The sequence below is a fragment of the Takifugu rubripes genome, chromosome 11 (genome assembly GCF_901000725.2).
Source record: "Takifugu rubripes chromosome 11, fTakRub1.2, whole genome shotgun sequence".
NCBI classification, from domain to species: domain Eukaryota; kingdom Metazoa; phylum Chordata; class Actinopteri; order Tetraodontiformes; family Tetraodontidae; genus Takifugu; species Takifugu rubripes.
In genome coordinates, this window is record NC_042295.1 from 13,020,153 (window position 1) to 13,034,100 (window position 13,948).

The following is a 13,948-nucleotide window of genomic DNA, read 5'->3' on the forward strand; positions in this document are numbered from 1 at the left end:
AGGCCTTTCGTTCTGCTCCGGGACGGCTGAGTTTAATTGGAGAACGCTAATGCGCAGCTGGATAGCGCCGCCGTTCCTACCACGGCTGCCTCTGAAATTGGGAGGGCGTGAAAGCAGAGCTGGTGTGTGCGTGTGTGTGTGTGGGTGTGTGTCTACAGCAGATACTGCAGACCTCCCTCATGATTCCAGTAAATTTATTCATTGGATCTGTGCAGTTTGTTTATGAGCAGTCTCATTTACAAAATAATAGGCAATAATAATTCCAGCAGATTGATCCTGGGTTAATCCAAATAATTGCCAATTCATTAGAATTCCACATTTTCTGGAAATAGAATTGACTTGTTCTGTGTGTTGGTGGCGTGTAAACTGCATGCCTAATCGATCAGGTTATATGCGAATCGTGTTTTTCTAAACAAAGGCGAAGTGAGCAGACAATGTCGGACACATATTCGGCACAATGGAGAACAAATAGGAAAAGGTGTCAGCCCTTCAGTAATCTGGTATCTGCATATAAACTGTGGACTTTGGGAATGTTTGCAGATCGAAACAACGGGCGCACGTAGAAGGCTCACATTAACACCGACTGAAGGGAAGTCACACCTCACTTATTATATTCAGCCTCCAAATGTGTCACCTTTCAAATAGAAATGAAGTGTTGCATGGTTCAGCAAATCAGACTGTAAACAATATCTATTACCCAGAATCTGGCGTTTAGATGTCTTCTGTTCACGTCAGCAACCCTGGAAGGAGGATTCACCCCCAACAGGGACTTGACAGATTCAAATGGAACAATTATCAGTGTCAGGGATGTGTCAATACGGCATTAAAGCCTTATCTGAATCTGTGCTGTTGGGTTAGCAGTCAGCTGAGGCTGCAGGATTTTTAAAACAAGTCGCGTTTTCTTGCCGACCATAAACGTCCCGTGTGGGATTTACGCAACTTAATCTCCATGTTGAAAAAGAAGGAGGGGAAAAGGCCAAACAAAGAGCAGTCACAGTCCGTCAGAGGAACACAGCTGTATTTACAAACAGTTTTTTATGTGGAGGCAGGCTCTGGAATAGAGCAGATGGATGACAAATCTGTTTCAAATGAAGGAAAACACACAGCCAGGTGTCGGTGTTTCAGAGGCAGCAGTACTAATCTATTCATTAGCGTTTTTACAGTACACACTCATTCAGCTGCAGGCCGGAGAGCCCGTAAAAACAAAAGCAAACGAAAGTGTCCACGTGACACTGTCAACCGTAGCGGCGCTCTGCTTATGCAAAACATGGAGGTACTGCAACTCCAGCCAGAATGCAGATAAAAGCAGCGGAAGGAATTTTAATAGCACGTTGGATCTAAACATTTGGAATATTATGAACGAAGGGGAACATTTAGAGAGTCGCATGCAGCTCCTGTTGTTTTTATAAGCACAGGATGAAACAGAGCTGCACAAAATCACAGGCATTCAAATCTAAAAGAGCACTTATTACAGGAGAGATTTGAAGCTCTCACAGTCCAAATAATCCCCCGGCCTGGTGGCTGTGCATATATTTCATGCAGAAAACTGCTGGTTTTGTGTCAACAGATGCCGGCAATAATCAGGGGACGTCGTGTCAGAGTCCTTGAAAGTTTTGAAATCAACATGTTGGCGCTCACAGTGACAAGGCTGAACAGAACTGCTTTAATCAACTCAAAGGTGAGGTGTTGTCACTCATTCAAGCGAGGGAAAGGCTTGTGAAGAGGGAAGGTAGCGAGTGCAATGAGAACACTGTTTTATTTAAACCCTAATTGCCTCAGACACAAAATAAACGGTTGCTCCTGCTTTCGGGGCACTTTACTGGCTAAACTCATTCAGTCCTGCTGGTCCTACGGCTGATTGGTTGGTGATCGGGGCTCCGTTTTCTAATGGGTGACAACGATGTGGACCGCGCAGGCTTGTGTATTTGCAGCTGCAGATGATCTGCGTCTTGGTGCCTTCCACGCGCCCCCCAGCTCGTTCTGGCCGCAGTAACATGTCCTTCATCCCATCAAGCAGAGGTGAGCAGTTGTGGGATCAGTGTGTGATGAAACACACGCACGCAGACACACACACAAAAGCTCCTTTCTTGGTCCTCTTTAATCAGGCAGAGTATCCCTTACAGGGTCGTCCAGGGCTGAATGTGAGAGCGGATGTTCATAGACGGGTCATCCCCTCACACACCTACAGCAGATTCACTTCTGTTATGGTTTGTGAAGCTCTAATAAAAAGCCTTTCAAGTGGTTTTGTGCTGTTAATTAACCCGGGCTGATAGCATGAATTAGCCTGTGATGAGTGCGCTGCGAAGCTTTTTCCCAGCATTCAAGAGCGCCACAGTCAGCCACGGCGCAGAGACCCCACATGAAATTCACAGCAACAAAATGGCATTTGAAATTGTGAATTCCTCCCAAGCATCCCGTGATAGAGGAAAAATAAATAAATAAATAAAATGCCTGTGCATGTTAAAGGCCCATGAGCCATCAAACTCCCCGAGGCTACAAAGAGCCCTTTGAGCAAATGGATGGCAACAGCTGCAAACTCGGGGTTGTTCCTAATGTTCGCGGTGCAGATGTCTGCACTTGAGTCCCGCAGCCTGAGAGCGATCCCACACTGAGCTGCTCTCACATCTCTGCAGCTTCATTTAACTCTGAGCTCCATATTAAAAGCTGCTCCGTAGTTACAGCGAGAGGTCTGCGGCCTTTGTTTCGCAGCTCTGGTGCTCTCACTTTAATGCATCCAACCTTAAACTGTTACTGATGCACAGTATTGTAAAGCCTTAAACCCTTATGCTACCATCAGGTTGCTTCAGTTGCTCTCATAATTCTTGCTTAAGCATGAAGATAACGGCGAGCAACAGCCACATCCGCAGATTCAGCCAGCTCCTCCTTTTAATTCGGACAAACGGCGGCAGCGGCAACAACACGCTGAATATTTAATGCTTCTCTGCAAAAGAGCTGCTGAATATAACGGCTGGATGCTGGACTCGCTTTGCTTTAAATTGAAAAATGTAACTAATGAGGGACGATTGTTAAAAGGGAATTAAAGGTTCACGCGCAGAGGCAGTGTCACAGAACGGAGACGATAAAGCTGCAGTAATCAAAATAACCAGCTGGGACGGCAGAGTTTTGGACTCATTTAATGTTTAAAACATGTACAAGTTACTTCACTGGGTCATCACAATTGAACAAGGATTGTTTTTTTGTTGTTTTTTCTATTTGTAACACCCTCAGAAATATACATTCACATGGCTGCATACAGACAGGTTCTCTCTTTTGTTTTTATCTGAATAACACAAACTCCACAGACTGTATGCGTCACCCCTCTGAACGACAGTGAAGCTGCTAGTGGCATATCAAAAAAGAAAGAGAAGAACATTTTTAGGTGGGACTAATGCATCCAACAGCTTCATCTATCCACAACTGGACCTATTTTTGCAGTCAAAATAAGAATATTTTACATGAACAGTCCCTACATGTTTGTCCCTAAATAGATTCCAACTCTAATCTCAACCTTATGTACAGTATTTACAGCAGAATGTCGGACATACCGGATACAAAAACAGCATATTAGGATGGAATGAAGTTACAGTCAGTATTACAAAATAGAAACGCGGAACGACGTGAAGACAACGCGTACACCGACTGATGGAAATGTTTTTTCCCCGCTCTCCATCATGTGTGATGCAGGTGTGGCACTTTTTTTTTTTCATAATACAGATGCAAATAACGACAAAATGAAGCTGACACTTTGTGCTTTAAAAGAATCATCTTTGGGCCAGAGTTCAATTATTATTCCCGAATACAGGTTGCCAATTTCTCCTTTAGCTGGATTTGGGTTTGTGCTTTAAAAACTCAGTAATCTGCGAAAAGATTCACTTTCATTAGGACTGAATAGTTTGACCATAATAATGAGTCCATTTTAAGAAAAAATCGTTCAATTTAGAGAGCAGTATAAGTATCACGCTCAGTCTCATTTGGAGCTAAAAACGTTTTGAAGATTAAATTTCACTTCAATACTACTCATTTTAATAGCATCTTTATAGGCACTGAAGAAAATGTGTGTTTCATGTTAAATGAAGACGTTCGGAAATTGTTCATTCTGCATTTTGAACGCAGAAAACTCGGTTTTGTTAATACAAACTGAGGCTCGTGATGCACATGCTGATCGAGAAACACACAGCAGACAAGCATCTCCAGCCGGCAGACAGATTTGCAAGCAAAAAAGTGTCTTTCTTCTTTGCACTCTTGTTTTTTTACCCCACTTTTTTTTGATACAGTATATATATATATATTTGTATACTTTCTGTGTGTGATAACTGCGGGATTGTTGCTGGCTCTGCCGCTAAAGTCGTACCGTTAGAAATACTAAGGTGAGCTGTCGTGGAGAGCAAATGCACAGGAATTGAGACAGCAGCAACACACACTCCAAACCACCCACTCACACACACACACACACACACACACACCACACAAACATGCATAAAATAAGCAATAACATAGTATTTATATTCATCAGAGCCGGTTAGTTGTTGTTTAATGTGCTCCTGATATTTCATGATAGAGCTTCAGTTTTGGGGTGAAAACTCATTTCCTGATTGCGAAATGCACCTCAGTGCTACTAATCCATTAGTTCTGCGGCAGAAGCTTCCAGTACGACGTGATAAAAGCGATTTAAAAAAGGTCATACATATTTAATTAGCATGTTGGGAACATCTGGGGACAGGAAAAACCATCACTTCTTCTAATCTCCAACACAAAAGCAGCAGAAATCCGTGTTAGACAGAAAACAACAGGTAGAAAAGAAAAACCAACAAAAACAACCGCAGGAAAGCAGCAAGTGACTTTAAACTCCAACACGGCCACCATCATCATTCCCTTTACATATTAAAGCGGTCTATCCTCAGAACGGAAAATAAAAGAGTCTCCTCCTCTGTGTGTATGTGTCCATAGAGTGAGCGCTCGCTCGCAGTAAAAGCTGTTGGTTTTGTTTTTCTTTTTTAAGCACATGATAGAGAGAAGAGGAGACACAGAGTCTTTTCTCTGACATCCATTTGATAAAAGCAGAGTTACATCAAAACATAATCACAAGGCATCAAGATAAAACTCAGACACTCTGTTTCTACGTTAGCTTGTGTATCAGGCTGAGGTTTTTGGAGCATTATTGAAGGTTTATGGACGCGGATGTGATCCTGCCGCACCACTGCAGCCCTCCTCACCCCTGCTGTTATCATGCACTGATGTGAGGATTCATTATTGAAGGGGGTCACTGAACACTTTTGGAAAAAATAAAATAAACAAAATCGGCAAACCTGCATTAAATGCTGTATTATATATATAGAAAAATGGATAAATTTCATTAGCGCTGACCCCGGTGAGAAGCAGGATACGGGTTCTTTCCACTTCCTCTAGAACATTTGACCACAAAAATACATTAACATTGAAAATCCCACCGATTAAGGAATACATCTGAACTCTCTGGTCACTTATAAATCATACAAAAGGACATTACAAAACTAACAAAACGGTAATGGAGGAAAAAAAGACCCAAAACTTAATTGCACATCCAGTGTAAGACTTTCACAAATGTGCTCAGCAAAACCTTAACCTGCACTCTCTTTTTTTTACATTTAATACATTTAGAACATGGAAAAATACACAAAAAATGAATATTACACCAGTACTAATCAAGCCACGACCACAGAGGCCACTTACATACCTTGGTTTGTGTCAGTCGCCCGTTTGTCTGGATGGAACAGATACCAATGTTTTTGTTTACTAGCACTTGAATAGACACTCGTTTCTCTACATGAGATTAGTTGGATGGGGTCTGATGGGGAGATACCAAGGGGAAGGCTTTCCGAGCCGACCAGGAGAGGGATTGGGATGGGTGGGATTGTGATGGAGGTGAAGGGTGCAGTGGAATGCAGTTGTGGGGGGGTGGGGGGGGGTGGTTTGGTCGTCGCATGCCACTACACGTACCACTCTTTCTTAGAAATGACAGAACCGTCGGTTTGAGAGATCATGTCATCGGCTATCTCGGGTTCCGGGTCGTACTGGAAGGCCAGAGTCCGCTCGTCGTAATCTCGGCTCTCTCCTTCATCCACTGTGAAATAGGGCCTCTTCAAGTCCTCTTGCTCGCCGTCGAAGTCACGCTCGCCTGCCTCGAACCCGCCAGGTCTGCCGATCTGTGCCGGTTTCTTCTCATCGTCCGAGTCGTCCGGGTACTTGGGGATGGGGGGATGAGCGGGCAGCCCGCCGGCTTTGCTGTAGCCGTTTCCGAAAACGTGCTTCTTGGTGCTGTAGTCACCTTTGAAGGTGTGCTGGCGGCGGCGCAGGAATATGAAGAGCAGGATGGCCGCCAAGATCAGAAAGGCCACCCCCCCAACAGCGCCCCCGATGGCAGCCTCATTACTGTGCGGCTCCTGCCGGGTGTCGGGTTCCTCGGTTGGGTTGTTAGGGAATTCTGGGTAGGAAAAGACAGATGGAAGGGAGTGTGTCAGTGCTCTGGTGGGAGGAGGTGCGTTTGTGCAGGTGCAGAATCTTTTTTGAGTTTAGGAAAGATGAAGGGAGACAAGGACGGAAAAGCAAAGGGAAAAGGACAGGACCCCCCTCCCCACCGGCGCCCCAAACCCAACGGAGCCCTGACGGACAGTGACATGACTCCAATGACATTCGCATGCAGATATGAAACCACAGCCTGTGGAGCAGAAACCATTCAGGAGTGAAACGAGTGGTGAGATTAAAGTGAGGCGTCGTCAGCATGCATCCAACCCCATCACACCCCCGTTAGGTGGAAGCATCATCGGACGGGAGCATGAATTCATATGGATTTCAGTGGAAACAGTCGGCGTTTACAGGTTTCATTAACATCTCATGGGACGGTTATGATGCTGCGGCACAGCCCAGTTTAGGATATGAGAGTCTGACATAAAAGCACTTCATCATCATTGCAGCACTGGCGAAACGAACGGGCGCTGGCAGAGATGATTATTAGCAGCTAAGCATATGCAGTTAAAATGCATCCAGAGAGCTCATAAATATGACAGTTTAGAGTTCAGGCAGCACAGCAGAAAGCTAAGAGATGCTTGAAAATAAAATAAAAAAAGACAGCACTGAGTAAACACGGCAGAGAAAAATATGAAATTGACCATCTGTCAAAGATGTGTTTGAATGTAGGGCAAAGTCACAACGACTAATGGCGTGCTGGGCACAAACAGCTGCTAAAATACCTGATTCTGCCTCACAAATACAACAAAAGGGAGATTTTATGTTTCCAAGCTGCCGGGGACAAATCTGGGGCTAACATGTGCCCTTCCATTCATCTCGGAGCCTCATACGTGCCATCCCACAGGAAGAAAAACAACGCACGGGCCTTAGACAGCTGTCCTCTACAGCAGAACTAAGAGCAGGACCAACATCTGGGCTCTAAAGCCCTCCTTCCCAGAAGCAGGAGGCTGTGTGAAGCTCCTTTGAGCAGCACAGGAGAAGAAGAAGAAGCCTTTATCTTCAGTAATCATCAAAGACTTGGGGCGCATGTCTGATCCTGCAGAGCAGAGGCCCATTTAAGAGCAGTCTTCAATCCTCCACAGACGTGTGAGAGTTGCACCATCCACGAAACAAACCAGACCTGCACAATCAGGCAAGACCGGACCCGTCGGACTGATTGATCACCAGCCCATTACGACACTGCAGGAACTGATGTTCACAGATGATAAGATGACTCATAATGGGAAAGTTGTTGCCACATAAACCGAGGAAGCACATTGATTTAAGCGAAAAATAAATGATGCTTAGGTTTGACGTACATGCCCATTATTTTTAATTAATGCAGTCAGTGGGAGGGGTGTAAAAATCCGTGGATCCGTGGAGCAGATGCAGTCAGAGCGACTCTGCGGCCAGGACACAGTGTTATCGTCCGGGTATCAATGTAATAACGCAGCGACAGAGATTGGTGGGCGGCCGAAACAGAACAAATTTACGGCTTCTATCCATCCATTATACATGCAGGCATTTAAAGACTGGGTAACTTTCAAAGTCCTCCCGTCACCTTGTTGAGAATCTCTGGAAACAAGCTAATCTTTACATCTCCAGAGGCCCCAGATCGCCGAATAAAAAGTCCAAATTTCACGCAGAAGCCGAGAATGATTTTCAAATGATGACTCTAAATGGCCGATTCCGAACCATTACATTCAATTAGACCTGCTTTTGGTTGGAAACCATGAATCTATCCGTAGTGGAAAATGGTAAAAGAAGCTGCTGCAGCTTCCCTATCTCCTTTAATTACGGCGCTTTATCGGTAAAAATGGGAGACCTCCCAAACACAGCCGCTGTCGTCAGACGCTCCTCCGCTGCAGCCTTTCTCCCAGGGCAGACGGCAAAAGCGCTCCAATTTCCAGAAGCGGCGCCGGGCACAGTCTCAAATATCAGCTCAGGTTTTAATCTGACCACCTAATGGGATTATTCAGACACAGGCCTTCATTACACACATGAATGAGAGCAGAGCCAGGTCACCTCTGTTTGAGAATACATCCTCCAAAGACGGGCTGGAATCCGCAGGACGGAGGGAGTCAAGAGAGAAGATGAAAACATTGTCCTGTAATCCTCCTCTAACTCTCCCGTCTACAATCTGCCTTTGCTCCCATCAGTTCGGAACTCCGCTCCCATAATCAGGCAGACCGCTGCCTTTATTTGAGGATTGAGAGGACTCGCTAAATTCAGTAATGACAAAAAGGTGCGGCAGCGAGCCTTCAAAGCTGATTTTTGTCACCTCCGTTTCTATAAAGGATCGAGTGACAGCACCTTTTTAACACCGGTACTTTGAAGATACCAACACTGAAGCGTGTTTTTCGCCCGTGCGAACCGTCACGATGAAAGCAGTCGTTAAGGATCCAGGTATTTTTGTGGCTGTTTTGCTCAGCTTTACTGTGTGTTGCGCACCATAACAGAATTTCTAAAGGATTTATTATGACGCCTCGCCAGGGAGGGAGTGGAAGTGAGGGGTATTGAAGTGTTCAAATGGCTGTAACTACGTGATGGGGTAGTCTAAAAGTGGGAAGCAAAAGAGAAACAACAAAGAGGCACATCATCTCCATACTCTGCACAACATTTTCCTGTTATCCTCTAACTCGGGTATGGGAGGGTCCCCAGCAGAGCTCAGAGCTCATCTTAATGGTGTTATCAGTCTGCTTTGTCCACAAGGTCACACCTCAGGAAGACAAGGTGGCAACCTGCCTCCTCTCCCACGGTGTGCGCGCTAAAGTATAATGGCTGGAACCGACCCCATCACACAAACACCGGTGATTACGCACATTTAAAAATGGTTGGCATATGTTGGAACCTTTGATGTGTCGGTATCTGCCTGCAACACAATGGCAGCACAAGAGGGTTCCTGATACTCTTCCAGGCAACAAAAGGACAGGAAACATGAAGACGGTGAATACAGCCTTGAGTTGCGATGACTAAACGCCGCTATTGAGATTAATAGGCACCAGGATTAGCCGTGAAAGGCTATAATTCAATTCTGAGGAATGATGGATTTAATTTTCAGGTGAAGAATAATATCCAGGTGTTGCAGCCATTTAAATGCTGTTACTGTGCTGCATTGAAAAGCATTTTCAAGTTGCGAACACTTGATTGAAAGTATTATTCACTGCCTCTGACTCTGTTCCTGCCATTTTAGTTACATTCACAGCAGTAACAGTCAATCTATAGGAAAAAGCCTGAAACACTGAGCGGCAACGGCACGGAAAATGTGTTTTTCTCCTCTTGTACAAATGAAACATTCACTGCGCCTGATTTCATTTGTGAAAAGAACATACATTCAGGGTGGCGTTGTGTGTTTCAGCCCGAGCCACAGTGACGAATGTGCAGAGATACTGAAGAGGAGGAGTGTCGGTAGCAGAAGATCCTTTCAAGTGAGACAAACTGTATCGCAACACGGCCCTGCTGATACCGTTTCTGGGTGTGCTGCAGTCATGTCTGCACATGAAGCAGGGAGCGGCACCAAACACTCCCGATTCAGAGCGCAACCACACTGATGGAGGACAGGAATGCTAAGGAAGGCTTACTGCGCAAGGAGTGGCTCACTAATGTGAGTAAATGAGGGACAAGTAGCAAAAAACACCGGCGAAAAGCAAATAGAGAGCAACTCTGAGGGGGGAGGGAGAGAAGGGAGTGATTGTCCGGTGACAGCCGCAAATAAAGAATGGCATAACAAGCGAAGGGGAATGAGGACAATCGGGGAAGAGGCATTAATTCAGTGATTCCAACCATCCTCATTACTCCTCCTGTCTGAATTTGCCAGTGGTTGTGAAGTCATGGAAATGTAATGGTGCCATGATGAATAAAAGCTCATCCCTGACAGGAATTTAGCATGCTGCTCGGGGAGCTGCGGCTGAGCCGACGCTCTTTTTCACTGCATCACACGTTTCCTTCTAAAAAAAAAAAAATTCTCTCGCTTCTGTTTTAGTCTGCTATCACCAGTTTTACCACAGCAGAAGCTCCCTTCATATGTAGGTAAATGACACTCTGAGGCATTGAAGAGCTCCAGACGAGAAAATCCGTTTCAGCCCCGCGTACACGCGGATAAAAAGCCCAGGACGCGCCGGCGGAGATACTGCTTTGAAACATTGGCTTCAAAATGTGTGTCAGGTTGTGAACGTGCAGCAGCCTGCAAGATGGTCCGCCTATTTTCATATGAACTTCTGTCATAGATGATACACAAACACTGTCTGCCACGTCCCGTGGTACTCAAGACAAAAACGCCGAAAACACAGAAAGATTTTGGGTCATTGTAGTCTCATGTTCACTGAATTTACTGCTGCATTTCCCTACGACTGGTGTTAACATTCCTTTAATGGCAGCTACAGATGCTAACATGTTTGCTCAGGTGTCACTGTTATGAATCCTTTTGCCAGAAGACTCGTCCTTACGTCCTTGAGACAATCAGCAAATGACCAACTGTACCTCTACGATGGCGTTTTTGCTTCAATTGATGTTTACTTCAAAAACCATAAATATCCTTGTTTATGGTGCTACTTCAGCTCTTGATTTATTACGTCTTGTTTTGCAACTGCATGTAACGAGTGAATCGTCCTCGTCACCGGGACGTTGTCATGCTCATCAGCTGCTGCAGCAGCAGATCTGGGGCCGGTGGACAGACCTCAGGACAATGGCTGACCTACTTCATCAGGCTCTCATGGAGGAATGACAGATCCAACCCCATATGGGTGGATGGTGAGGAGGAGGCGTTGGATGGAGCAGCAGAGCCGGGGCTGAAGGGCCGCAGCCAATCGGTGGCTCCGCCTGTCCCCCACATGGCTGTCCTCTACACATCCTCCAGAGAGCTCAAACAGCAAGCCAGGCAGAAGCAAATGTTAAGATAAATAACGACGATCCCAGCTGCTCCGCACACTCTGGCTCCCACTGCAGGGCCGTCCTTTATTTTTTTTGTTTCAAAAATAAAGAAAACCTCCTTGCACACTGGACTCCTCCCACCTCCATTTTATTCAAAATGAGCCGCAGTCCCCCCTCCGTGTTTTCCCTGGCATAGAACAACACGGCAGAGACTTTATGGGCGGCCTGTGGTGTGCGAGCGAGGAAGCGTCTCGGGCTAATGTCTCGTTTGGATAATGAGGTGTACTCTTGGCAGGATCTGAGTGACAATCATAGCATGTAGCGAGAACTGAGGGGATAAAAAGTCTGCCCATCCAGATCCTTCGGGGTCAGGAAATGCTGAAGTCTAAAGGTGACGAGAAGCTCGAAGCGAGGGCCCATGACACTGAATCTGCTCCTCCATCTGCCTGACAGCCGGCGCAGGCTTGAGTTAGGAGCATAATAATACACAAGATATACACATGTGGCCTTTGGGTCTATGAATAATGCAGGCGGATGTTTAAGAAGCAAGGGTGTAATGTGGTATAGCGCAGATGGAGACAGACTCATCCATGACAGGTGAAGACAAACAAATTTCACGTTGCTAGGGGAAGCCTCCGCAAGGCTGACATCATAATGTCCCTTGTTTCTGTCAAAGAAGAGAAGGAGACAAATGGCAGCAGCACGGAGCAGCTCTGCTGTCCTGTGTCAGTAATATATGTCGTGATGTGTGTTTTACTCAAGGATTTTCTTGCCGCGGACTTGCAAGTTTTAACACACAGAGGAGCTATCGTGCTGACAGAACCGCCAGACCTTGCCTGCGCGGGCAGAGCGGCCCGTCTGTTTCCCAGCAGATAAAAAAGAGTCAGGATCAACACTTATATTTACAGCTCCCTGCTGCTGAGCACTGTCGACACCAATACAAATGTGGCCAGGGACATTTAGAGACTAAAAAAAAAGAGTTACTTACTTTTTCTCATTAATTTTGTCTCTACTGCTGTTCACATTAGCCAATCACTGCCAGTGGAATGCATTAAAATAAGCATTCAAAATAAACAGTTTGTTTAGCATTTCAGTTCAAACCACGGCTGCCTTTTGAAGATGAAGATTTTGATCCTAACGAGCGCATGCAAACTCTTGCTAACAGGCAGGTACACTCTGAGGAGGTACGTGGATCCAAAAGAAAGAGAGAGAGACAATAAAATGTCCTCCTCGGTTGTCTCGGGGCCTTTTTACTCTCACTGTGACTCATCGTCTTCACTCATGTTTTTCAGTGGTTTCTGACTGAGGATGGAGAAAGGAACCACCGCGGAGAGCTAAAGCTGATGCAGGCTGTTATATAGTCGCTAAACAGCGTCCTGCCCTCTTCTCCACCTCTGCTTCCCAGTTTCTGTTCACTCGAGAAGCCATTTCTGGAACCCGACCTGCCTCCTGGACTAACGGCGGAAAGTGAGAATCACTGAAGCGTGCATCTGAGTCACACCGTTGCTCTTATTATTTTGATTTCTACTGGACTGGATTGTTTTATTCATCTCATTTTCAGCATGCGGCTGAGGTTCCCTTCTCTCTAACGACATTTGCTCACAGGAGAGACGAATATTCCTGCTCAGGCGAGCGTGAACAGATGTCAGCAATGGTTGCCCGTGCTGGGAGGAGGACCCGTCCGCAGACTTTCTCCGTAACTGAAAGAGAACGCGCTCGCTGCGCCCAGTTAACACGAGTGGTGTAGGAAAGAGGCGTTCAAAGTTTGCCCTGCTGAGATGTGAGCCAATTCGTCGAAGGGTCACAAACTGGTTGACCCTGAGACCAGCTGATATTATCCTTCACAGCTGATGCTGCTAATGTGGCAGGAATTATGCATTGGCTTTGAATCAGTCCGGCCCCATCTCGCAAAGATTAGCGCTGCCGCGCAGGAGAGTCAAGGTTAAAAAATATCTAATCAGGTCCCTTTGATTATTCAACCAAGTAAACAAACGTGCATGTGAATAGAAAGTGCCGTTTCATTGCGGCGCATTTTCACACACATCACATATCTGCTAAGTAAAAAGCACACATCCCCTCTCAGGGTTGATAATGACATAATTGTAAGGCCATCCTGACAAAACAACCATTCATCATGTCTTATTATGTGCTGGGAAGAAATGCAAGATGGCAGCATCGATTTGTTTCGAGCACAAAACCTGAGTGTGATGGTGGAAAAGCTGATTATCCTAATGAAAGGATGATTTCGCTCTCTTGTGCTGGGGGAGATCGTTGAGGTTTAACCACATTATTCAGTCATTCTTCCTGTGGTTTTGGCTGCTCCCATATTTTACAGGGCAGAGCCTGACTGGCATTCATTGTTTGAAGGTTTGATTGTCTATTTTTGAACACAGCCTCAGATGCCCATTAGTAATTAGCAGATTAAGCAGATCTGACGACTTGTCATCTTTCCCTGGGGGGATTAGAGAAGTGAATGTCAAAGATGGAGGTACGTTCTAAATAGAAGCCTGCTGCATCACTGCATCCTCCAGGCCACCGCCTCCCTCCCTCCCTTATTTCCTTTTCCTCCGGCATCCTCTTTCACCTCCCTTCAGTC

At 45.7% G+C, this 13,948-nt stretch overlaps 1 protein-coding gene across 10 annotated transcripts in view; it reads right to left on the reverse strand.

Annotated features, from left to right (window-relative positions):
• Positions 1 to 13,948, reverse strand: part of nectin1b (nectin cell adhesion molecule 1b) — a 98,465-nt gene that overhangs the window by 38,903 nt on the left and 45,614 nt on the right. The window contains exon 6 of one of the 10 annotated variants that reach the window (XM_011608625.2): positions 3,119 to 6,460. The exons of the other annotated variants lie outside the window; for them this stretch is intronic. Coding sequence (XP_011606927.1) covers positions 5,967 to 6,460 — 494 coding nt within the window. The 3' untranslated portion in view covers positions 3,119 to 5,966. Of the gene's footprint in view, positions 1 to 3,118; positions 6,461 to 13,948 lie in introns of those variants that run through there. 10 annotated transcript variants of the gene reach the window in all.